The sequence below is a fragment of the Triticum aestivum genome, chromosome 7B, assembly GCF_018294505.1.
Source record: "Triticum aestivum cultivar Chinese Spring chromosome 7B, IWGSC CS RefSeq v2.1, whole genome shotgun sequence".
Lineage (NCBI taxonomy): Eukaryota > Viridiplantae > Streptophyta > Magnoliopsida > Poales > Poaceae > Triticum > Triticum aestivum.
Window position 1 is genome coordinate 12,764,915 of NC_057813.1, and position 27,033 is coordinate 12,791,947.

At 48.4% G+C, this 27,033-nt stretch overlaps 1 protein-coding gene and 1 pseudogene across 1 annotated transcript in view; one reads left to right on the plus strand and one right to left on the minus strand.

Annotated features, from left to right (window-relative positions):
* Positions 1–790: 790 nt before the first annotated feature.
* LOC123157551 (rRNA-processing protein FCF1 homolog) overlaps positions 791–27,033 on the minus strand; it is a 58,110-nt gene continuing 31,867 nt past the window's right edge. The window contains exons 5-9 of the mRNA XM_044575838.1: positions 26,236–26,278; positions 26,045–26,117; positions 25,810–25,897; positions 1,123–1,179; positions 791–844 (exon numbers count right to left, since the gene is read on the minus strand). Coding sequence (XP_044431773.1) covers positions 791–844; positions 1,123–1,179; positions 25,810–25,897; positions 26,045–26,117; positions 26,236–26,278 — 315 coding nt within the window. The remainder of the gene's footprint in view (positions 845–1,122; positions 1,180–25,809; positions 25,898–26,044; positions 26,118–26,235; positions 26,279–27,033) is intronic.
* LOC123163278 (uncharacterized) lies at positions 20,809–20,909 on the plus strand (annotated as a pseudogene).

The following is a 27,033-nucleotide window of genomic DNA, read 5'->3' on the forward strand; positions in this document are numbered from 1 at the left end:
ATGCTCCCATTGGTCCCGGTTCTGGACTAAACCGGGACTAATGGGCTGGCCCTGCCTAAACCATTGCCCCTTTTTCTACTAGTGACCATGTGTCCACCATTTTTGTTTTTGTCCTGTAAAGTTATTGTATCATGGAGCTTTGGCGTTGATCAACCATAGTTATCACTACATGAGTCATACATGAGCTTATAAAGCTTAGGCTATGAGTACATCTCATTATTTGCATTGCATTCTATATTGAGCTCATTTCAGAACAGATAGTTTACAAAATCAAAAACCCCAGCACGTATATTGGCTTGCCAATTGCGTGTACTGAACCAGAAGCATGCCAAATTATTGAACCATATGTCAACAGGTGTAGATTACATATGAGATGTTCGTGAGACATGAGTCTACAACTCAACACCAACATTAACACACCAAGTGCACTAGGAAGTTGGCTACAGTTCAGTTTTAAACGAAGAACAAGGAAAGATATCTTCTAAAGTTTCCTTCAAAAATTATGAAAACAATGTCCTAAGGAGGTTGATGCATAATTTTGAAGTGGTTACAATCAGCTCAATTCAGCACGGCAGTACTCATATCCATCCTAAATCAAGGAATTTGGGCAAGTGCAATAGTGTATTCAAGCTAATCGGATTCTTGGTGCTGCATAGAAGACCAGAACATGCATTAGGTCATGGATTTACCACAGCCAAAATAAAATAAACAGAACATAAAAGTAAATAGAAACTGACACTAGAGCAAGATATATATTGTTACCTCCACCAATTGTAGCTTCAAGGAGTGATCATTCTATCGAGTACCTATAGTGGGTGATATACATGATTGGAACACCAGGAACCTGCAAAATCAACAGTATGTACACGTTAATTATCAGTGTAAGGGCATGGCTTTGGTGTCCTGGTGGGCTGGTGCTAAACTTTAAGGGAGCAAGTATACCTTTCTTATTCTCCCCTTAAATCTCTATCACAAGTGGCGACGATGTAGCATTTGTGCTGTTACAGAAAACATGTGGTTTCAAATTATTAAACTTAAAGCCATTGTTTAACATAAAAGGTTGTATGCCAAAATGATTATTGACTTTCTATCTAAGGATGAACTTTAAGGGAGCAAGTATACCTTTCTTATTCTCCTCTTTAAATCTCTATCACAAGTGGCGACAATGTAGCGTTTTTGCTGTTACAGTAAACATGTGGTTTCAAATTATTAAACTTAAATCCATTGTTTTAACAACATATGCCAAAATGATTATTGACTTTCTATCTAAGGATGAGCTATGCAATCCAAAGCAATTAAAAAGGTATTACTTACGAGTAAGTTGAACGATATCTGACCATTAGTTTTGTATGAATATGTGTGCACAAGCTTATACTAAGTCATTCTACAAATCTGATGGCACAATTTCTATCTTTAACAAATTCCAAATTTCTGTTCATTAATTAGTGGTCAGATATAGAGAATTCTGATAGCAGACTTTATGGGAATCATGTATTTTTGAATGGCGATAGTACATGCCATGATACGGTATATGTATATGGTCACAGGACACAATATATGGCAGCAGCAGCGTCGGCGGGCGTCCTCGGGGAAGCTCTTGCGGTGGCGATCGGAGGAGGTGGTGGCACGGTGCTTCACCGGGGGGGGGGGGGGGGGGTTCTGGACCGGATTTGCAGTGGCGGTGGGCGCGCATGCCTTCCGGACAGCGGCTGCGGGAGCGCCACTCTGGATGACGAAGTTACCCTGGCGCTTGCGGGGATGGGCGGTGGAGGCTTGAATAGCGGCGGGCGTGAGACGGCCGGCAACGAGATCTGCTTGAGGGGTTGGCGCGTCCATGACTTCCACGGTGACGGGCGATGATTGGGAGGTGTCCATGGCAGCGCTGTAGAGCCGGAGAAGGTGGTCCGGAGCGGGCGGAGGAAGATCAATGGCGGCGGAGGGAAAGGAGAGCAGGAACTGCCGCGCAGAAATGTCCCTCCTGCCAAATCTCACTAGCGATAGGGGTCACCCTCGGGTCGGCCTCCCGCCCCGTGTTTCTAAAGGTTGAGGGGGAGAATTTGTCGCGCCCCGCAATTTTTTTTAAAGGCCGCAGTCCGATACGGTATTTGTTCAGGCCACTTTTTTGCGCAAAACAGTAAATTGGCGGTTATTTGCAATTTGGCGCGATATAATGGGTCTGCTAGAGATGCTTTAAAAGTCTGGGGATGAGCCAAGAGTCATGCCAGAAGACAATGGAATTGCCGTTGTTGAGAAGGACAAAGGAGATGTTTTGAAGTGGTTTTAGATGATCATGGACAACCTTCCAAATGAAGGATGAAGAGGTAGGTTTTGGGGTGGGGTCGAGAGAATATTGTTGAAAGAACCACCGGACCCAGGGAGGTTTGCCGTCTGGAGCAGTTTGTATATGAATGTTATGACGAGGCAGTTGTTCTGAAGTTGCAGGTTTTTTATGCCCAAAACACCCGACTCTTTTGGCTGGCAGACATCTTTCCACGCAAGATAAAATTTTCAGCAATATTCCTGCCAGAGATAAAGCATGTTTGATCACCATGAACGGGGAGAGGGATCATGGGTTTCAATATGTTGGTGATAAGTTTGGCGAAGGCTTTTGGAGGGCAGTTTTGGAGTGAGTTCAGGCGGAAGTCGTCCGGTGATCTAGCAAAAAAAAAAAAAACAATTGCGAAAGGATCATATATGCCAGGTTAAACCGGTCAACATCAGCATGAAGCCGGTGAAAATCGTCAAAAAAAGGAATGATTGTGTGTTTAATGGAGCCACATGATATAGTAACATCCCTTTGATTGAATAAAGTGCAGGGTTCTCTAAAACAAAAGGCTAACTTAGCACGTACACGTACGTGTTGCTCCTGGTTTGGGATCTAGCATTCTAAAACTAACATGTGGCCGAGACTATAGATTATTGAATTCATGCTTCAGCCAGTTGCTCTAAAAGTCCGAACTGATGGAGGGAGGTATGCAATATATTTCAACACTCCCCCTCACGTCTAGCCTATTTTAGTCCTTAGATGTGGGATCGATGTAGGCCGCAGAATCGTTTTATTTAATATTGTGTTGACAGGGTCTTGAACTCAAGACCTCTGGGCTCTGATACTATATTAAATTCATGCTCCAGCAAATTGCTCTAAAAGTCTGAACTCATGAAGAGAGATGGCAATATATTTCAACACAGATAGCATGGCAATGTGGGGAAAAGAGAGAGCCAAGAAACACAGCGGAGCAGCCGATGCGAGATGTACTAGATACATTTGCCACGGCTGGAGAAAGAAAAGCGCCCGTTAATCTTCATAGCATCTTTGAAACTTGTCGTTGCTTACCCGATGTCTCTCAAGCCCACGATTTAAGTTGCTCACATTTTGTGTCCTGTCCACTGTGCTTAGGTCCAAAGCATGGCAATCAACTTCCTTATTTTTTTTCTTCCTTCCACTCTTCCACTTCGAGTTTCCCTTCCACTTGCAAAAACTATCATATATATATTAGTTTCCTCTATGCTACTCGACCTCTTATGCATGGCTTGGCTGGATGATTTTGTTAACCGCATTGTCCCACTAAATGATGGTTATTAATTATCTACCATTGCACTGGCAAGGAGCATGTGGTTCCTATTGAGGATCATTTTTTTTTGCTTTTCTCTTGTATTTCCTCTATCCGCGAATAAGTGTACATCTAGCTTTTGTCCTAAGTCAAAGTTTTGAAACTTTGACCAACTTTATAGAAAAAAGTAGCAACATTTATGACACTAAATTAGTATCACTAGACTCTTTTTGAAATGTATTTTCATAATATATCAATTTGATGTCATATATACTACTACTCTTTTCTAAAAAGTTGGTCAAAATTATAAAACTTCTTTTTTGAAAGATCCAGCAATCGCTGGCTTTGCATTGATTTAGCAGGAAGCAGTGGTAAAACAGTTGTGGGGCGAAGATCCTAAGATCGCAAGTGCAGGGTTGGCCACAGGCGGCCGCAAACCCTAAGGCACGAAAGGGAAAAATCCTACTCTCTCATGGTGGTTCCCCAAAAGGGCTCTCAATGCATGATGCTCCGGTGATCCTCCAAAGCTCGATGCCGTCTCGGATGCGCCTGAGGATTTCTCTCACACTTGGGATGCCGCGGCGGAAAGTGCAGTGGTTCCTTTCTTGCCAAATCTCCCAGCACGCCAGCAGCAAGATCGACCGCGCGCCTTGTTGGTGAGGTGTGTCTGTGCGCACCAGGATGGTTTGGGCGATCGTGGTGGAGTTTCCGCTGCACCAGCTAGCTGCGGGAGAGAGCGATGAGCAGCCTTGCCATTGCCCGATCCTGCTCCAAACCTGCCTGGACTCCGGGCAATTCCAGAACATGTGGCTCGAGGACTCGAGGCTTCTGACACAGAGTTGACAGAAGTAGGAATTCGGCCATCCTCGCCTCTGCAGCCTGCGTTGCACCAAAGCCTATCCCGCAGCAGCAACCACGCGAAGATTTTGATCTTCCCTGGCGCCCAGGCCTTCCAGATGAGTTGGTCAAAGTTGGTGGCTATCCTTCCCTGGAACTGCACCCGGTATGCCGATTTGGCCGAATACGTCTCCGTGCCTGAGAGTTACCAACTGATGGCATCTTGCTCCCCAGGCCGTGCCGGCTGTCCCGAGCGCTACAGCTCGCGGTGCAGACTTAGCACCTCACTAAGGAGGTGCTAGTTTTGCCCGTGAGCGAGATCGCGGATCCATGTGTCGCCTTCCATTGCCTCCTGAACTGTTCTGTGCTTGCGGCGAGAGTGGTTGAACAACCGGGGGAAACATTGTGACAGGGTTTCGTGCCCTAGCCATGGCGACAGCCAGAAAGAGGCCCGCGTCCCTTCTCCGATCGTTACCTTGGTCGATGCCGCGAAGAGGGCCCTCTCTGCGTCGTCGCATGGCAGTTCAGACCCCGCCCAGGGCCTTTCCGGGTGGTGCCATGCGATCCATAGCCAGCGCAGCCGAAGCGCTCTGCCAAAATGCTCGAGGTCCGGGATGCCGAGGCCCCCCTGCTCCGTTGGGGCACACACTGACGGCCAGTTCACCTTGCAGCTGGCCCCAGTGATCTCCTCTTCGTTGCTCCAGAGGAATCGGCGCCTGCACTTGTCGATCTCCCTAAGAATCTTCTTCGGCAGGCGTAGCACGGTTAGCGCGAATGTTGGCATGGCGCTTAGAATGTAGCGGACCAACACACGACGCCCTGCCATCGGCAGCAGCCTGCCTTTCCAACCTACAAGCCTCGCCTTGATACGGTCGATGATGAACTGGAGGTGGACGAGGCGTAGACGGCCCGTGGTGATCGGTAGCCCTAGGTATCTGATGGGGAAGGGGGCGACAGGGCCAGAAAAATCTTGCAGCACCTCTGCCAAGTTGATGTTTTCGCAGCGGATGGGGGAGACGGTGGACTTGGCTGGGTTGATGCAGAGTCCTGTCGCCTTTCCAAAGTCCTCGAGGATGTGCAGCAGGGACTTCACCTCACCATGGCTAGGGTTTACGAAGATCACGGCATCGCCGGTGTAGGGGCTGACCCGGAGCGCGAGATCGCGGACTAGGAGGCGGTTGAGGAGCTGCTGGTCCACCGCGGTGGCAATGAGGTGGTGCAGCGGGTCGATCACCAGGATGAAGAGGAAGGGGGACAGCGGGTCGCCCTGCCGCAAACCTCTGAAGTGCAGGAAACTAGGGCATGTCCTGCCGTTCAGAGCGACCGAAGAAGAAGCCGTGGCCAGAAGGCGCGCGACCCAGTCCCGCCAGTGAGAGCTAAACCCTAGTTTCTGCATTAGCTCGAGAAGGTACTCCCAGGAGACCGTGTCGAAGGCTTTCGCTATATCTATCTTCATCAGAAGGCACGGAACTTTGCGACGATGCAGGGCCCTGGCGGAGTTTTGCACGTAGAGGAAGCTGTCATGGATACACTTCTTCTTTAGAAAAGCCGACTGCGCAGGAGAGATGATTGCGTCGATCATGGAGGCAAGCCTAATGCAGAGAACCTTGGAGATGAGCTTTGCGATGGAGTGGATCAGGCTGATGGGTTTGTAATCCTTGATCTCAGTCGCCCCGTCCTTCTTAGGGAGAAGAGTGATTGTCGCGCAGTTGATCACGGACATGTCTCGCCCAGTGAGGTTATAGGACTGACGAAAGGCTGCCATCACATCATCCTTGATTATGGGCCAGCATGAACGGAAGAAGGAGACGTTGAATCCGTCTGGCCCCGGCGATTTTTGTTGTGGAGATTTGCAGATGGCCTCCCACACCTCTTGTTCAGAGAACGGATTGTCTAGTCCTGCCGCGGGCAAAGTTGGCATCTGGATTGCATTCTAGTTTACATAGAAAGTGCAATGCGTTATTGTCCCCAAGCTGGACCTAAAATGCTCATAGATGATCTGCTCCTTGTCGCCGTGGGAGGTGGCAATGGCGTCACCATTGTGCAGGGCATGGATGAAGTTTTTCTGGCGTCTGGAGTTGATTTTGGCCTGGAAGAAAGCCGTCTTGGCGTCGCCCGCACGGAGCCAAGTGACCCGCGAGGCCTGTCGTTTGCGAGCCCTGTCGATCGCAGCTAGACCTAGTACGTGTAGCTTGAGCTGCTTTCGGAGCCGCCGCTCCTCACTCGATAGTTGCTTGTGCTCCTGGGCTATGTCTAAATGCAGGATGATCTCGTTTGCCATGTGCATCTGGAGCCTCATCTCACTGAAAAAGTCCTTCGCCCAAATCTTCAGGTCCTTTGCCGTTCTAAGCAGCTTGGCGTTGAGGCGTTGGAAGGCGCAGTTTGAAGCTACGGGGCGGTTCCAAGCATGCTAGACTGTCGTGTGGAAGCGGGGGAAGCGAGGCCAGAAGGATTCGAAGCGAAAGCGAGCCGCACGGCGAGGCACAGAGGCTTCGGATAGCAGCAATGGACAGTGGTCGGAGCATGATGTTGAAGCAGCATGCAGTAGATACGAAGGGAAGATGGAGCACCAAGCCATGTTGTAGAAAAACTTGTCTATGCTAACTAGGGTTGGCGTCATCCTCTTGTTACTCCAAGTGAATCTGCGGTTTTTGCATTTGATCTCCTTGAGGCCTGCGGCGTCGATGGCAGCCCTAAATTTGCCCATGATTCTACGGTTGATGTTGTTGTTGTTCTTGTCTTGTGCCTCGTAGATGAGGTTGAAATCACCATTGATGAGCCAAGGGGCGTCTGTTGGAGGTGCAGCTCGCGAAAGTTCAGCCAGGAACTCGTCCTTCCTCCCATCATCGACGTGTCCGTACACCGTCGTCAGCCAGAAGGAACCGGCCGATGCCCTCATGGTGATCTTGGCCGTGATGGAGAAAAGGCCGATGGCATGGGATTGCACGTCTACTCTGTTTTTGTCCCAGAAGATGGCCGCACCGCCACGGGTACCATCTGCCGGGAGCACGATGCAATCATCCAGCCTGCAGCCGCCAACCTCTCTAACTAGTGATCTACTCCACTCGTCGATCTTTGTTTCTTGTAGACAGAGGATAGCTAGCTTGTGTGTTTCCGCAGCTTCGCAAACTACGGCTCACCGGGCCGGCGAGTTGAGCCCTCGAACGTTCCATGACATGATTTTCAGGTTTGCGTCAATCATGGGGAAATAGGTGCATACTCCAAGGACTGAAACTACTGAAAAACAAAGACAGATACACCACCATCGGCCCGAGGCGTCGCCGGTGGCCACCAATAGGCCCCAAATTCCACCGGCAATCGACTATACCCCTGCTACGAGAGCGCCCTACACTGTTACAATGCATGGAGAGGCCTAACTCTACCCAGCCGCTTGCTGGGCGTCGCTGGAGGCTACAGCTACTGGGGGAACCTAACATGGAGAAGCAGCGGCCTCAGCAGCCTCTCCGTCTTGACCCTGCATGCCCGCGGCGATCTTGAGGGCAGCAGCGTCGAGGTTGGTGAGCCTAGCAATGGCCATGATGTTAGAATCGGAGAGTGGCTCGTTAAAGCGGCGGATCAAGGCTTCTGCTGCCTTGGCCATCACGGTCTCCTTCGGCCCCAAGATGCCCAGGCCGTGGATGATGCGAAGCGTGGATCTCTGGCTGACCGGGACACTGGAGGGGTTGGCCGCCTGTCGAGCGCTCTGGCGGGATGGTGGGGCCGCATGCCTAGATCGAGCCGGCATCTTGGCGCGTGTTGGGGCTGTTGGAAATATGCCCTAGAGGCAATAATAAATAGTTATTATTATATTTCCTTGTTCATGATAATCGTTTATTATCCATGCTATAATTGTATTGATAGGAAACTCAGATACATGTGTGGGTACATAAACAACACCATGTCCTTAGTAAGCCTCTAGTTGACTAGCTCGTTGATCAACAGATGGTTACGGTTTCCTGACCATGGACATTGGATGTCGTTGATAACGGGATCACATCATTTGGAGAATGATGTGATGGACAAGACCCAATCCTAAGCCTAGCGCAAAGATTGTAGTTCGTATGCTAAAGCTTTTCTAATGTCAAGTATCATTTCCTTAGACCATGAGATTGTGCAACTTCCGGATACCATAGGAATGCTTTGGGTGCACCAAACGTCACAACGTAACTGGGTGGCTATAAAGGTGCACTACGGGTATCTCCGAAAGTGTCTGTTGGGTTGGCACGAATCGAGACTGGGATTTGTCACTCCGGTAAACGGAGAGGTATCTCTAGGCCCACTCGGTAGGACATCATCATAATGTGCACAATGTGACCAAGGGGTTGATCATGGGATGATGTGTTACGGAACGAGTAAAGAGACTTGCCGGTAACGAGATTGAACAAGGTATCGGGATACCGACGATCGAATCTCGGGCAAGTACAATACCGCTAAACAAAGGGAATTGTATACGGGATCGATTGAGTCCTTGACATCGTGGTTCATCCGATGAGATCATCATGGAACATGTGGGAGCCAACATGGGTATCCAGATCCCGCTGTTGGTTATTGATCAGAGAACATCTCGGTCATGTCTGCATGGTTCCCGAACGCGTAGGGTCTACACACTTAAGGTTCGATGACGCTAGGGTTATAAAGGAAGTTTGTATGTGGTTAACGAATGTTGTTCAGAGTCCCGGATGAGATCCCGGACGTCGCGAGGAGTTCCGGAATGATCCGGAGGTAAAGCTTTATATATGCGAAGTCCTATTTTGGTCACCGAAAAAGTTTCGGGTTTTATCGGTAACGTACCGGGACCACCGGGAGTGTCCCGGGGGTCCACCAAGTGGGGCCACCATCCCCTGAGGGCTGCACGGGCCAAGTGTGGGAGGGGACCAGCCCCAGGTGGTCTGCTGTGGCCCCCCCCACAAGGGCCCAAGGCGCCTAGGGTTTGGGGAGGGGGCGCCCCACCTTGCTTGGGGGGCAAGTTTCCCCTTCTCCCCCCCCTTGGCCGCCCCCCTAGATGGGATCTAGGGCTGGCCGCCGCCCCTAGGGGTGGAAACCTAGGTGGGGGTGCAGCCCGCTCTCCCCCTATATATAGTGGAGGCATAGGAGCAGCCCACACACGAAGTTCTTCTCCTGTTGGCGCAACCCTACCTCTTTTTCTCCTCATATCTCGCAGTGCTTGGCGAAGCCCTGCTGGATTACCACGCTCCTCCATCACCACCATGCCGTTGTGCTGCTGCTGGATGGAGTCTTCCTCAACCTCTCCCTCTCTCCTTGCTGGATCAAGGCATGGGAGACGTCACCGGGCTGCACGTGTGTTGAACGCGGAGGTGCTGTCCGTTCGGCACTAGGATCTCCGGTGATTTGGATCACGACGAGTACGACTCCTTCAACCCCGTTCTCTTGAACGCTTCCACTTAGCGATCTACAAGGGTATGTAGATGCACTCTCCTTCCCCTCGTTGATGGTTTCTCCGTAGATAGATCTTGGTGACACGTAAGAAAATTTTAAATTTCTGCTACGTTCCCCAACAGTGGCATCATGAGCTAGGTCTATTGCGTAGATTCTTTGCACGAGTAGAACACAAAGTAGTTGTGGGCGTTGATTTTGTTCAATATGCTTACCGTTACTAGTCTTATCTTGATTCGGCGGCATTGTGGGATGAAGCGGCTCGGACCAACCTTACACGTACTCTTACGTGAGACAGGTTCCACCGACTGACATGCACGTGTTGCATAAGGTGGCTAGCGGGTGCCAGTCTCTCCCACTTTAGTCGGATCGGATTCGATGAAAAGGGTCCTTATGAAGGGTAAATAGCAATGGACATATCACGTTGTGGTTTTTGCGTAGGTAAGAAATGTTCTTGCTAGAAACCCATAGCAGCCACATAAAACATGCAAACAACAATTAGAGGACGTCTAACTTGTTTTTGCAGGGTATGCTATGTGATGTGATATGGCCAAGAGTAATGTGATGAATGATATGTGATTTATGAGATTGATCATGTTCTTGTAATAGGAATCACGACTTGCATGTCAATGAATATGACAACCGGCAGGAGCCATAGGAGTTGTCTTAATTTATTGTATGACCTGCGTGTCATTGAACAACGCCATGTAATTACTTTACTTTATTGCTAAACCGTTAGCCATACTAGTAGAAGTAATAGTTGGCGAGACAACTTCGTGAATACATGATGATGGAGATCATGATGATGGAGATCATGGTGTCATGCCGGTGACGATGATGATCATGGAGCCCCGAAGATGGAGATCAAAAGGAGCAAAATGATATTGGCCATATCATGTCACTATTTGATTGCATGTGATGTTTATCATGTTTATACATCTTATTTGCTTAGAACGACGGTAGTAAATAAGATGATCCCTCATTAAAATTTCAAGAAAGTGTTCCCCCTAACTGTGCACCGTTGCGAAAGTTCATCGTTTCGAAGCACCACGTGATGATCGGGTGTGATAGATTCTAACGTTCATATACAACAGGTGTAAGCCAGATTTACACACGCGAAACACTTATGTTAACTTGACGATCCTAGCATGTACAGACATGGCCTCGGAACACAAGAGACCGAAAGGTCGAGCATGAGTCGTATGGAGGATACGATCAACATGAAGATGTTCACCGATGATGACTAGTCCGTCTCACGTGATGATCGGACACAGCCTAGTTGACTCGGATCATGTAATCACTTAGATGACTAGAGGGATGTCTATCTGAGTGGGAGTTCATTAGATGAACTTAATTATCCTGAACATAGTCAAAAGCCCTTTGCAAATTGTGTCGTAGCTCGCGCTTTAGTTCTACTGTTTTAGATATGTTCCTAGAGAAAATTTAGTTGAAATTTGATAGTAGCAATTATGCGGACTGGGTCCATAAACTGAGGATTGTCCTTGTTGCTTCGTAGAAGGCTTATGTCCTTAATGCACCGGTCGGTGTGCTGAACCTCGAACGTCGTCTGTGGATGTTGCGAACATTTGACATACACGTTTTTGATAACTACGTGATAGTTCAGTTAAACGGTTTAGAGTTGAGGCACCAAAGACGATTTCGAAACGTCACGGAACATATGAGATGTTTCGATGGCTGAAATTGGGATTTCAGGCTCGTGCCCACGTCAAGAGGTATAAGACCGCCGACGATTTTCTTAGACTGCAAATTAAGGGAGAAAAGCTCAATCGTTGAGCTTGTGCTCAGATTGTCTGAGTGCAACAAATCACTTGAATCGAGTGGGAGTTGATCTTCCAGAGATAGTGATGTTTCTCCAAAGTCATTGCCACCAAGCTGCTAGAGCTTCGTGATGAACTATAACAAATGAGGGATAGATATGATGATCCGTGAGATATTCGCGATGTTTGACACCGAGAAAGTAGGAATCAAGAAGGAGCATCAATTGTTGATGGTTGGTGAAACCACTAGTTTCAAGAAGGGCAAGGGCAAGAAGGGATACTTCATGAAACAGCAAATCAGTTGCTGCTCTAATGAAGAAACCCAAGGTTGAACCCAAACCCGAGACTAAGTGCTTCTGTAATAAGGGGAACAGACACTGGAGCAGAATTACCCTAGATACTTGGTAGATGAGAAGGCTGGCAAGGTCGATAGAAGTATATTGGATATACATTAAGTTAATGTGTAATTTACTAGTACTCCTAGTAGCACCAGGGTATTAGATACCGGTTCGGTTGCTAAGTGTTAGTAACTCGAAGTAAAAGCTACGGAATAAACGAAGACTAGCTAAAGGTGAGCTGACGATATGTGTTGGAAGTGTTTCCAAGGTTGATATGATCAAGCATCGCACGCTCCCTCTACCATCGAGATTGGTATTAAACCTAAATAATTGTTATTTGGTGTTTGCGTTGAGCATAGACATGATTGGATTATGTCTATCACAATACGGTTATTCATTTAAGGAGAATAATAGTTACTCTGTTTATTTGAATAATACCTTCAAAGGTCTTGCACCTAAAATGAATGGTTTATTGAATCTCGATCGTAGTGATACACATGTTCATGCCAAAAGATACAAGATAGTAATGATAGTACCACCTACTTGTGGCACTACCATGTAACTCATAAAACGCATGAAGAATCTCCATGTTGATGGATCTTTGGAATCACTCGTTTTTGAAAAGTTTGAGACATGCAAACCATGTCTATTGGTATGTACACATGAAGAAACTCCATGCAGATGGATCGTTTTGGACTCACTTGATTTTGAATCACTTGAGACATGCAAATCATACCACATGGGCAAGATGACTGAAAGCCTCGTTTTCAGTAAAATGGAACAAGAAAGCAACTTGTTGGAAGTAATACATTTTGATGTGTGCAGTCCAATAAGTGCTAAGGCACGCAGTGGATATCGTTGTGTTCTTACTTCACGGATGATTTGAGTAGATACTGAGTATATTTACTTGATGAAACACAAGTCTGAATTATTGAATGGTTCAAGTAATTTCAGAGTAAAGTTGAAGATCATCGTGACAAGAGGATAAAATGTCTATGATATGATCATAGAGATGAGTATCTGAGTTACGAGCTTTGGCACGCAATTAAGACATTGTGGAAATTGTTTCACAATTAATACCGCCTGGAACACCATAATGTGATGGTGTGTCCGAACATCATAGTTGCACCCTATTGGATGTGGTGCGTACCATGATGTCTCTTATCGAATTACCACTATCGTTCATGGGTTAGGCGTTAGAGACAACCGCATTCACTTTAAAATAGGGCACCACATAATTCCGTTGAGACGACACCATTTGAACTATGGTTTGGAGAAACCTAAGTTCTCGTTTCTTAAAAGTTTGGGGCTGCGACGCTTATGTGAAAAAGTTTCAGGTTGATAAGCTCGAACCCAAAGCGGATAAAATGCATCTTCATAAGACACCCAAAACAGTTGGGTATACCTCCTAATTCAGATCCGAAAGCAATAGGGATTGTTTCTTGAATCGGGTCCTTTCTCGAGGAAAGGTTTCTCTCCAAAGAATTGAGTGGGAGGATGGTGGAGACTTGATGAGGTTATTGAACCGTCACTTCAACTAGTGTGTAGCAGGGCACATGAAGTTGTTCCTATGGCGCCTACACCAATTGAAGTAGAAGCTTATGATAGTGATCATGAAGTTTCGGATCAAGTCACTACCGTACCTCGTAGGGTGACAAGGATGCGTACTACTTCAGAGTGGTACAGTAATCCTGTCTTGAAGGTTATGTTGCTAGACAACAATGAACCTACGAGCGATGGAGAAGTGATGGTGGGCCCAAATTCCAACAAATGGTTAGTAGCCATGAAATCCGAGATAGGATCCATGTATCAGAACAAAGCATGGACTTTGGTGGACTTGCCCGATGATCGGCAAGCCATTGAGATAAATGGATCTTTAAGAAGAAGACGGACGTGGACGTTATGTCACCGTCTATGAAGCTCGACTTGTGGTGAAGAGTTTTTCACAAGTTCAAAGGAATTGACTATGATGAGATTTTCTCATCCGTAGCGATGCTTAAGTCCGTCGAAATCATGTTAGCATTAGCTGCATTTATGGAATCTGGCAGATGGATGTCAAAACGAGTTTCCTTACCAGTTTTTCGTAAGGAAAGGTTGTATGTAATACAATTAGAAAGGTTTTGTCGATCCTAAGGATGCTAAAAGGTATGCTAGCTCTAGCGATCCTTCCATGGACTGGAGTAAGCATCTCGGAGTTGGAATGTACGCTTTGATGAGATGATCAAAGATTTTGGGTTTATACAAAGTTTATGAGAAACTTGTATTTCCAAAGAAGTGAGTGGGAGCACTATAGAATTTCTGATGAGTATATGTTGTTGACATATTGTTGATCAGAAATGATGTAGAATTTCCGGAAAGCATATAGGGTTATTTGAAAGGTGTTTTTCAATAGAAAACCTGGATTAAGCTACTTGAACATTGAGCATCAAGATCTATAAGGATAGATCAAAACCGCTTAATGGTACTTTCAAATGAGCATATACCTTGACATGATCTTGAAGGTGTTCAAGATGGATCAGTCAAAGAAGGAGTTCTTGCCTGAGTTGTAAGGTATGAAGTTAAGAGTTAAAGCTTGACCACGGCAGAAAAGAGAGAAAGGACGAAGGTCGTCCCCTATGCTTTAGACGTAGGCTCTACAGTATGCTATACTGAGTACCGCACCTGATGTGTGCCTTGCCACATGTCTGGCAAGAGGGTACAAAGGTGATCAAGGAGTGGATCACCAGATAGCGGTCAAAATTATCCTTAGAGGAATAAGGATATGTTTCTCGATTATGGAGGTGATAAAGAGTTCGAGATAAAGGGTTACGTCGATGCAAGCTTTAACACCTATCCGAATGACTCTGAGTAGCAAATCGGATACGTATAGTGGAGCAACCATTTGGAATAGCTCCAAGTGGAGCGTGTAAGCAGCATTTACAATATGACCTAGAGATTTGCGAAGTACATACGGATCTGAATGTTGCAGACCCGTTGACTAAAACCTCTCTCACAAGCAAAACATGATCAAACCCCAGAACTCACATGATGATGTGAACTAGTTTAATGACACTAGTAAACTCTCTGGATGTTGGTCACATGGCGATATGACCTGTGAGTGTTAATCACATGGTGACGTGAACTAGATTATTGACTCCAGTGCAAGTGGGAGACTATTGGAAATATGCCCTAGAGGCAATAATAAATAGTTATTATTATATTTCCTTGTTCATGATAATCGTTTATTATCCATGCTATAATTGTATTGATAGAAAACTCAGATACATGTGTGGGTACATAAACAACACCATGTCCCTAGTAAGCCTCTAGTTGACTAGCTCGTTGATCAACAGATGGTTACGGTTTCCTGACCATGGACATTGGATGTCGTTGATAACGGGATCACATCATTTGGAGAATGATGTAATGGACAAGACCCAATCCTAAGCCTAGCACAAAGATCGTAGTTCGTATGCTAAAGCTTTTCTAATGTCAAGTATCATTTCGTTAGACCATGAGATTGTGCAACTCCCGGATACCGTAGGAATGCTTTGGGTGCACCAAACGTCACAACGTAACTGGGTGGCTATAAAGGTGCACTACGGGTATCTCCGAAAGTGTCTGTTGGGTTGGCACGAATCGAAACTGGGATTTGTCACTCCGGTAAATGGAGAGGTATCTCTGGGCCCACTCGGTAGGACATCATCATAATGTGCACAATGTCACCAAGGGGTTGATCACGGGATGATGTGTTACGGAACGAGTCGAACAAGGTATCGGGATACCGACGATCGAATCTCGGGCAAGTACAATACCGCTAGACAAAGGGAATTGTATACGGGATCGATTGAGTCCTTGACATCGTGGTTCATCCGATGAGATCATCATGGAACATGTGGGAGCCAACATGGGTATCCAGATCCCACTGTTGGTTATTGACCGGAGAACGTCTCGGTCATGTCTGCATGGTTCCCGAACCCGTAGGGTCTACACACTTAAGGTTCGATGACCCTAGGGTTATAAAGGAAGTTTGTATGTGGTTACCGAATGTTGTTCGGAGTCCCGGATGAGATCCCGGACGTCACGAGGAGTTCCGGAATGGTCCGGAGGTAAAGATTTATATATTGGAAGTCCTGTTTTGGTCACCGGAAAAGTTTCGGGTTTTATCGGTAACGTACCGGGACCACCCGGAGGGTCCCGGGGGTCCACCAAGTGGGGCCACCATCTCCGGAGGGCTGCATGGGCCAAGTGTGGGAGGGGACCAGCCCCAGGTGGGCTGGTGCGCCCCCCAACAAGGGCCCAAGCCGCCTAGGGTTTGGGGAGGGGGCGCCCCACCTTGCTTGGGGGGCAAGTTTCCCCCTCTCACCCCCTTGGCCGCCCCCCTAGATGGGATCTAGGGCTGGCCGCCGCCCCTAGGGGTGGAAACCTAGGTGGGGGCGCAGCCCCCTCTCCCCCTATATATAGTGGAGGCATAGGAGCAGCCCACACACGAAGTTCTTCTCCTGTTGGCGCAGCCCTACCTCTCTTTCTCCTCATATCTCGCGGTGCATGGCGAAGCCCTGCTGGATTACCACGCTCCTCCATCACCACCACGCCGTTGTGCTGCTGCTGGATGGAGTCTTCCTCAACCTCTCCCTCTCTCCTTGCTGGATCAAGGCATGGGAGACGTCACCGGGATGCACGTGTGTTGAACGTGGAGGTGCTGTCCGTTCGGCACTAGGATCTCCGGTGATTTGGATCACGACGAGTACGACTCCTTCAACCCCGTTCTCTTGAACGCTTCCGCTTAGAGATCTACAAGGGTATGTAGATGCACTCTCCTTCCACTCGTTGCTGGTTTCTCCATAGATAGATCTTGGTGACACGTAGGAAAATTTTGAATTTCTGCTACGTTCCCCAACAGGGGCCTTCCCCAGCACAGAAGGCACTGGTGCTGCAAACAGCTGGCTGGGCGGGGCGCCGCCCGCATCGGAGAGCTGCAGGTGGCACACCTGGGATGTGACTACGCCGAGCTGCAGGGAGTGCGTGGTGGCTGCTCTGGGGGTGTGCTGGGCGAGGGAGAGAGCGGGGCCCATGTTGATGCCGTCATCAATGTTGCTGGCCGAGTCTGCACTTGGCACGAAGCAGAGGGGCTTGTCGACAGTGGCCGCCGCAGCCTTGTCGATGGCGGCCTTCCTCGGGTCCACCCTGGGCGGAGGGGGCAGCTCCTTGCCCACCTCATCGAAGAACTCAGCCACCGGGTCACCGTCGGCCGCAGCACCGCCCGCTTCTCGTGGCAGCGGTCTGGGTGGCGCCAGCAGCGGGTTGCGCGTTGCAGCGGCCGTCCCAGAGGAGGACGCAGCCCGGGAGCCAGTTCTGCCAGACTTGGCGGCGTGTCCTTGGCGTGCGTCGTGGTGGCGGCTCCGGCTGTGCCTCGAGGTGGCCGTGCAACTGCGTTGGCGCTCCGTGGGGAGGGGGCGGCTGGCTCCTTTCCGCGGCCCTGCCCCAGCAGCGTTGTTGGGGAACATAGTAATTTCAAAATTTTCCTATGCACATGCAAGATCATGGTGATGCATAGAAACGAGAGGGGAGAGTGTTGTCCACGTACCCTCGTAGACTGAAAGCGGAAGCGTTATGACAACGCGGTTGATGTAGTCGTACGTCTTCACGATCCGACCGATCCAAGTACCGAACGTACGGCACCTCCGAGTTCAGCACATGTTCAGCTCGATGACGATCCCCGAACTCCGATCCAGCAGGGTGTCAGGGATGAGTTCCGTCAGCACGACGGCGTGGTGACGATGATGATGTTCTACCGACGCAGGGCTTCGCCTAAGCACCGCTATGATATGACCGAGGTGGAATATGGTGGAGGGGGGCACCGCACACGGCTAAGGAACGATCACGAAGATCAACTTGTGTGTCTAGAGGTGCCCCCCTGCCCCAGTATATAAAGGAGGGAGGGGAGGTGCGGCCGGCCCCCTAGGGGTGCGCCTGCAGGAGTCCTACTCCCACCGGGAGTAGGACTCCCCCCTCTTGCCTTGGTGGAGAAGGAAAGGGGGAGGGGAAAGAGGAAAGGGGGGCGCCGCCCCCCCCTTCCTTGTCCTATTCGTACTAGGGGGGTGTGCGGCCTGCCCTGGCCGGCCCTCCTCTTCTCCCTCATGGCCCATGTAGGACCATTAACCCCCGGGGGGTTCCGGTAACCCCCCGGTACTCCGGTAAAATCCCGATTTCACCCGGAACGTTTCCGATATCCAAATATAGGCTTCCAATATATCAATCTTTATGTCTCGACCATTTCGAGACTCCTCGTCATCTCCGTGATCACATCCGGGACTCCGAACAACCTTCGGTACATCAAAACTTATAAACTCATAATAAAACTGTCATCGTAACGTTAAGCGTGCGGACCACGGGTTCGAGAACTATGTAGACATGACCTAGAACTGTTTCCGGTCAATAACCAATAGGGGAACCTGGATGCTCAAATTGGCTCCTACATATTCTATGAAGATCTTTATCGGTCAAACCGCATAACAACATACGTTGTTCCCTTTGTCATCGGTATGTTACTTGCCCGAGATTCGATCGTCGGTATCCAATACCTAGTTCAATCTCGTTACCGGCAAGTCTCTTTACTCGTTACGTAATGCATCATTCCGTAACTAACTCATTAGCTACATTGCTTGCAAGGCTTATAGTGATGTGCATTACCGAGAGGGCCCAGAGATACCTCTCCGACAATCGAAGTGACAAAACCTAATCTCGAAATACGCCAACTCAACATGTACCTTCGGAGACACCTGTAGAGCTCTTTTATAATCACCCAGTTACGTTGTGATGTTTGGTAGCACACAAAGTGTTCCTCCGGCAAACGGGAGTTGCATAATCTCATAGTTGTAGGAACTTTGTATAAGTCATGAAGAAAGCAATAGCAACATACTAAACGATCAAGTGCTAGGCTAACGGAATGGGTCAAGTCAATCACATCATTCTCCTAATGATGTGATCCCGTTAATCAAATGACAACACATGTCTATGGTTAGGAAACATAACCATCATTGATTAATGAGCTAGTCAAGTAGAGGCATACTAGTGACATTAAGTTTGTCTATGTATTCACACATGTATTATGTTTCCAGTTAACACAATTCTAGCATGAATAATAAACATTTATCATGATATGAGGAAATAAATAATAACTTTATTATTGCCTCTAGGGCATATTTCCTTCAAGCGTGTCCTTCCAGGACCGCCTCTGACTGTCGTCACCGTCGTGGGAGCATCGATGGCCTGCCGAGGGCATGCCCTTGCAGCCCGAGGACGCGACCTGCGCGGGATGGCGCATGCGCGGCCGCGAGTCCAGCGCCGGCATACCATCCTCGACGCCGGTCACCCAGCCACCGATAGGCGGGATGCGCGGGTACAGGGGAGCCCACTCTGGCCCGCTCTGGCCCGAGTGCGAGGAGCGGGGGGAGAGCGGCGTCCAGTCTTTGACGCGATCGATGTGGACCAACACGTCCCAGCGAAGCAGGTTGGGGGGGCGCGACCACTCTACTCGGCGGCGAGAAGCCGAGCATCTCCTCCACCCTGCCGGCGCCGCGCGCGTGCTTCCAGAGCGTCCTCTTGGTGGGGATGTGGTGGAGCTGCCACACCCACACCCAGACGGCGAAGTGCTTCGTGTCCGCGCGCTCGAAGGTGCGGCTGTCGAGGCGTTCAATGATCACCTGGTCGCCCAGCACCTCCTTTGCGCCCTCCAGCGTCCACAGCTGCATCGGCAGCTTCTCCATGACGACATGGACATGGAGCATCCAGGTGTCATGGATCGCGTGCGTGTCTTCCCTCCATGGCTCCAGGAGGAAGGAGACACCATCCACGATGATCGAGCCGCGCCGGACGACGAGCTCCTTGTGCGCTGGCATGGTGAGGTGGATGAAGAAGTCTTCTGGATCGTGGCTGGTGACGCGCAGGAGGTGCGAGGGGATCTGGAACTCCCGCTCGATGGCCCGACCGATGGAGAGGGGGCTGGCCTCGTGTAGCTTGGTCATCGCGGTGATCACCACCGCATGCTGCTGCAGCAGGAACACCTGCTGCTCCAGCTCCAGCATGGAGGCGATCACCTTGTGGCTGGAGCGAGGCCGGCGTCCGTGGTCGATGAAGGGGGGTTCGCCGAGGCCATCAGGGGCGGAGGGGGGTGGGGCGGGGAACAATGACGCTCCCGCACCGGACGGGCCTGCCGCACACCCGCAGGTCGGCCACTCTTGCTGTTGGGCCACTCCCTACCAAAGTGGCCTGGCCGCTTGCAGAGGATGCAATGGAGGGGATCGTGGCAGTCGACGCGGCGGTGGTGGGGGCTGAGGCACTGGAAGCAGAGGCCCTTGAATCTCTTTAAGAAGGCCTCGCGCCCCGGCGAGGAGGGGGCGGCTGGATCCGGGCCCGCGGAGGCGCCCCGGGTTGCCTGGCGGTCGCTTGCCGGCCTTCTTGCTCTTGTGAGATTGATAGCGCGTCCAACCTTCATCAATGGCGGTTGGCTCCGAAACGGGCAGCGGGGAAGGCACAACTACAATGGACCGGAGTCGGGGCTGCTCTACCAGGGGGGACGCGTCGGAGGCCAGCGGTCCGAGCGAGAGGGCACCCTCGAGGTCAGCGCCTCGCTGTAGGATTTGCGGGGGCGTCCCCCACTCAAGATCGGCCGGAGATCGGGAGAGGTGGGAGCCATGGAAGAACCAGGGGATCCAGATCCGCCCCCCAGCCTGCGGCATTGATGGGTGGCAGATGGGGAAGCGGGATCCCGGGGAGAGGACAGGGTCGGCATGGGCGGCAGCGCCCGCCCGGGCGGGACAACGGTGGAGGAGGGCGGTGGCCGCCGCGGTCGGAGTGGCCAGCGGCGCGGGGGGGGGGGGGCGTGGCTGAGCGGGTCCCTGCGTTTCTCGACTCTTTCGACCAATCAGTACGCGTTCTCGGCCTTTTGGCTAAGATCAAGTGTAGTATCTGTTCTTATCAGTTTAATTATAAAACTTTGACTTAAGACAAATAGTAGAAGTACACTTATTCGCGGACGGAGGGAGTAGGAGTGAAGTTCGTGTGCTCAGTATTTATGGATCTTTAGTGCCAGGCAATTTACAATAATCTCCGCATGGGCCGTACCCTTAGATGAGGTTTGTACTTCGCATTAATTGCATCACAAACAGAATACCCTAGACAAGCTCATTCATGAGAATTTGAAATGATTTAGTGGGCTAGGCAAACATGTTGTTATTTTGAAGCATTCAACCCACTAATAATCAAACCAAAGAGTACACTAACTGTAAAGCTTTCACTCGATGATCCAGAACCCTAGATCACCTCAGCATTTGCATGGGGCAAACCTCTACAAGCTCATTCAGAAGAAACTATGGTCCTCTCTCAGAAAAACTATGGTGGATGAGATACATATGTAACCCATACTACTCTTTTGTCATAAATCATTGTGCCAATTAGTATGAGTCAAAAACACTTTAAGATCTTCAAACACCTGAGCCCTAACTAAGTATTCAATTCACACAAAAATCTTAGAGCTTGAGTGTACGCTTATGAGATGATAATATAATATTGAGGAACAGTGAATTATCCGCAACATGCCCATTCAAGGTAGAAGCAATTAAACAAGAGTATGTAATTAATGAGTAACGTGGTATCATTCACATCCAATTGTTGATACTAACTCGAGTAATTACTATCAAATTTCTACAACAGCCTTCACTTTTAAGGGGCTTTTAGCAAGCATGTTTCCCTTAGTTTGGGTTAAATAGAAATATTATAAATAGAATTCTGGTCCGCATTCACACAAGCAGTTTTGGGGTGGACAACTTTGTGTCACTGTTGTGCAAGTACCACCATCGTTTTGTCTTAGTAAAGTAGTTTACTGGCATGGCCCGTGATTTAAAAATTGCTTTGACACAAAAGACAAAACGGTATCCCTAGCGCATAAATCGTTGCGAGTTTACGCTTTCATCATCTTTGTTAAATTAAGTCCATCACATCGACACTCATAACACGCTCTACCATATTTTTGCGGAAATCCTAATTTTGGTCGGCTCCTCTCGCCACTACCTTCTCCTATTTCCATACTTCTGCCCCGGATGCGTTTGGGATGCTTCTAATAACCAGTGAATGACAAGTCATCTTCATGTTTAGATCGTATTTCAATCGGAACTTTCCACGTCAATCTTTTTTATTACGTCTTGTTTATACTCCTATATTGGGCTTTTCACTTCTATATTGGGCTCAAAGAATAAAAATTTACAGACGGTACATCGGAAAAGCAAAGGGCAAATAGAAGCCACTCCCCTTTCTCAGAAAAACACTTGGCACATTGACAACGATCCAAAATAACTTGTGGAACATCCCAACTATTGAAATCCAGCGTATGATGAGAATATCTACTCTTCGATTCCACTTAAACAAAAGCAGCAAAATTGGCTTGGTTGGTTGGATGCAGCTATTTCATGTTTCATAAAATAAAATTCACTACTGGCCACTTTAGTCTACAGTTTCTTGCACATGGACGAGCCTGTGAAGCTTAAGTGGACAGTGCATCCTATTATTGCACGCTCATCGAAAGAACACAATGACATGTACGAATACTCATTAAATGTAAATCCACCTTTGATGGTTCTACTTATGCAACAACAAGAGGGCTCTTTTGAGGCAGATCGTTATCTCACATTCCCCAGCATGTGCCCTCCTAAATTATTCTATGTGGTTCCAATGTGAGTCAACAGTTGCCGTCATGCAACTACGAGCTAGCACCCAAGTGAACCCTAAGTCCTGAAGCCTCTCAAGCTCATGATTTGCTAGCATTCCACTATCCCAGTGTATAGGGCATGGTGGTAAACTCTCTGTCTCCGTTTTAGTCTCCGCCATTCTATTTTCAGTTTAGAAAATTATGTGGTGGTAGGTTTGCTCTCCCTATGCCACCTTTTATAACACGGTTTGGTTGGATGTGAATGTACAATGTTCTACTACCTCTGTAACTTATTGAGGTAGTACCAAATAAAGGTTCATGATTCTGTACAATGACCAAGAGCAGAGACCATGTGGCCACCATTTTTATTTGTCATGTGAAGTTATTGTATCGGGGGAGCTTCCCCATTGATCAACTATAGTTATCACTACAGTAGTTCAGCAACTATAGTTATCACTACGAGTCATACATGAGCTTATAAAGCTAAGGCTACGAGTACACAAAAACAACACCATGATAGTTCTGCTGAAAACAGCGTCAGTCCGGGTTAGTTGCATCCAAATCATGGAAATTAGAGTCCCAAACAAGAGGAAAAATGTTGGGAAAAGTAGATACGACGGGGACATATCAGCTTGCAAGTAAAATACTAAGGAGTTAGTGCCGAGGTGATGTATTACGGAACGACTAAAGAGACTTGCTGGTAACGAGATTGATCTAGGTATGAAGATATCGATGATCGAATCTCGGGCAAGTAACATACCGATGGACAAAAGGAATTATGTATGTTGTCATAACGGTTCGACCGATAAAGATCTTCGTACAATATGTAGGAGCCAATGTGGGCATCCAGGTTCCGCTATTGGTTATTAACCGGAGAGGTGTCTCGGTCATGTCTACATAGTTCTCGAACCTGTAGGGTCCGCATGCTTAACGGTCATTGACGATATAGTGTTGTATCAGTTATATGATTTGGTGACTGAATGTTGTTCGGAGTATTGGATGAGATCACGGACATGACGAGGAGTCTCGAAATGATCGAGAGGTAAAGATTGATATATAGGACGATGGTATTCGGATACCGGAAGTCTTTCGGGGGTTACCGGGTACTTATCGGGTCACCGGAAGGGGTTCCGGGCACCCCCGGCAAAGTTATGGGCCTTATGGGCCAAAACAGAGGGAACACACCAGCCACAAGGGGCTAGTGCGCCCCCATAGCAGGCTGGCCTAGGAGAAGAAGGAAAGAGGGAAGGGAAAGGAAAATGTGGAGTAGGACTCCCCCTTCCTTCCCTCCCCCCCCTCTTTCCTTCCCCCTCGGTTATATATGGCAGGGGGCGCGGCTTGGGAGGGACTCCAAGTAGGATTCCTCCTACTTGGGCGCCCCCTATGGCTTCTCCTCCCTCCCTCCCACCTATATATATGTGGGAGGGGGGTGCCTAGCACACACCAGATCAATTGTTAGACGTGTGCGGCGCCCCCCTCCACCATTTACACCCCGGGTCATATTTTTGTAGTGCTTAGGCGAATCCCTGCAGAAAATCACATCACCATCACCGTCACCACGCCGTCGTGCTGCCGGAACTCATCTACTACCTTGTTGTGTTGCTGTATCAAGAAGGCGGAGGACGTCACCGAGCTGAACGTGTGTTGAACGCGGAGGTGTCGTACGTTCGGTACTGATCTGTTGGATCACGAAGAAAGTACGACTACATCAACCGCGTTGTGAAACGCTTCCGCTTACGGTCTACAAGGGTAAGTAGACACACTCTCCCCCGCGTTGCTATGCATCTCCATGGATAGATCATTGCGTGTGCGTAGAATTTTTTTTGTTTCCCATGCAACGTTCCCCAACAAGTCCGTCATCCAGTTGCTACCATTTCTCCGCATCGGGACCTCCATTGCGGTGGGATCGCGAACAGCCACACTATTATGGTTCGAAAGGTGGGTTGGTGATACACCCTTCCCGGCTCGCTTCCCATACCTCTTCTCCATCGTGGTAGACCCTCTGGTCTCAATTGAGACGACCATTATTGCCTTAGGGCGCTTCGCGTTCCGGCGGCCTTTTGGGCCCCCGGAACTAATCGCCTGGCACGAGCTCCTGGATGTCGTTGCACTCCACGAGCTGGACCTTGAGCTGGCACACGATCGCCTATCCTGGCACCTAGAGCCCTTGGGAAAATTCTCCACAAAGCCTCGATACTGGGCCATCGCTACAACCCCTGGGCCGGCGCCCTTGGAGATGATCTGGTTGATCAGACTCCCTCTAAAGATCAAAATCTTCTTATGGCAATGGATCCGCGGACGTGTCCCCTCCGGCGTGGAGGTGTTAAAACGAAATGGCCCGGGAGATGGGACTTGTCCTTTGTGTGGGACCGAAGAAGACTCAAATCACATTTTCTTCTCGTGCATCCCCGCCCAGTTCCTCTGGAGTTGCCTTCACGAGGTGGTCGGTGGTCATTGGTCGTTGGTGTAAGACCAACTTCCCGGACCTCTTCGCCGAGATCCAGGCCTCACCCCCATTAGGTCTCCATATTAGGTAGCTAGCTACTAGGGTCCTTTCTTGGACGCTTTGGACGGTTTGGAATAAGCTTGTGATCCAGCGTGTTCCTCTTCGGCGTGCTACTGACGCGGTGTTCAAAATGTGTGGTTATTTGCAGCTTTGGCGGCCGCTTAGCCGCCACGAGGACCGGGACGCCATGAACATCATCATTGCTGATTTTCGTGTGATGGCTCTTCGTTTGGTGCCGCCCCTCCCTCCGCCACCACTTGAGTCAGATTAGCTTCTTCGTTGCGGTGCTACCGCCTTTTCGTTTTTCTTTTAGGGCTTGTTGAGCTGTGCCCCCAGCTGCATCTCATGTACTACTTATCGCGAGACAGTGTATGTGTGTGTGTGTGTCAACTTGTGTGGTACTTTGTGGCCGTGGTGGTTTGCTTTATTTATATATGGGGCCGAAAGTCCTTTTCCGTAAAAGCATCATAAATTATTAAAATCTTACAGCTCTGATCTTTAATGAGCGAACAAACCCATACATCCAATTTTTTGCTGCAAATTATTTTAGTGCAAGTTTGCAATGTCAAAAGAATATGGTCCTCATATCAGTGACATACCTATGGACATTATGCAGGTAGTCTGCTAAATGTACAATCTTCAATCACTTAAGGTCACAAATATTGCTGGTATACGTCCACTCTAAGTACACAAAAAGTAATTCAAGGATCCAGAATCCTACCTGAGTAATTCTCTCAACCATACAGTCATCAGCATAAGTTCCCTTGTGTGTGCATGCTAGTCTCTGGAACCTAGGGTCCTTAGCAATTCTGTGACACATGGAATCGCAAAAAATAAATTCAAGTGCTAATGGATTAAAAAATAACAATATCAAACACTAATCACACATATGTAATTAGCAAAATTTTAAAGAGATGATTCAGGAACTATTACAACAAATGTGGCATGAATAATACCTCAAAGCCACATGATGTTTTTGTCCTAACTTTTCAAGCTCAGCCATAACACAATCAGTGATGCAGAGGGTACCTTCATAACAAGGTCGGGTTAGTCAGCAAAGAATTATGCAGTTTAACATACACATGAAAAGGATAACACACATCCAAATAAGACAACTAACAACAAAATAATGGTGTTGTAAGCTTACATTTTGCATAAAGGCAGTCCATCAATCCTTTCTCCAAATCCAACTGCATAGGGAAAAAGAAGCATCAAGTCAAGTAGATAACTTTATATGCATGAAGACGAGTCTGACTTGATTGTTAACATCACTAGCATTAGCAAAGCATACGACCAAGGCTATCGAACTAAATCTAATCCCAATACCACCACTTCATCCTGGCCATTTTCTTAGATATTATAATGGTTTTTTATCTAGTAAGCATTAGTAGCTTCAGTTTAATTGGTGTTGAAGCTCCGCACGCCGAAGCATGCCATGATACAAGCAAATGAAATTATGAGAATACATTAACCGTTGCACATGAACTAGCACACCTGCCTAAATGGTACAACTCCAACTTTTTGGTAATAAAAATAAACTCTTCATCTTACGCTTTGAGCGCTACTGAATGCAAATTTGAAACTGCCTGCTGTCCAAATGAGGCATTTGTAAGACAAGTTCTGGTGAACACAAATACTTTTTACAATTGAGATTACACGGGGGCTTCCAATTAGCAAGTATAAACAAACAACAAAGCAGGATAGTTCTTCTTAATGAAAAGAATGCACTTCGTGTGCTTGCTCCAGAAAGCAATCTAGGTTGTTGTTGCATTGCAAGTTCTCGAAAGCTACTAGCACCCTATTTTGGGCCCATTGGCAAGAAAATTGCACAGATGTTATGAATGAGGCCCTAGGTCGGCCCCAGGACTACCAGCAGTAAAGGCAGTGTAAGGAAAACAAGTGATAGGTGTATGGTACTCCCTCCGTCCCATAATATAAGAGCGTT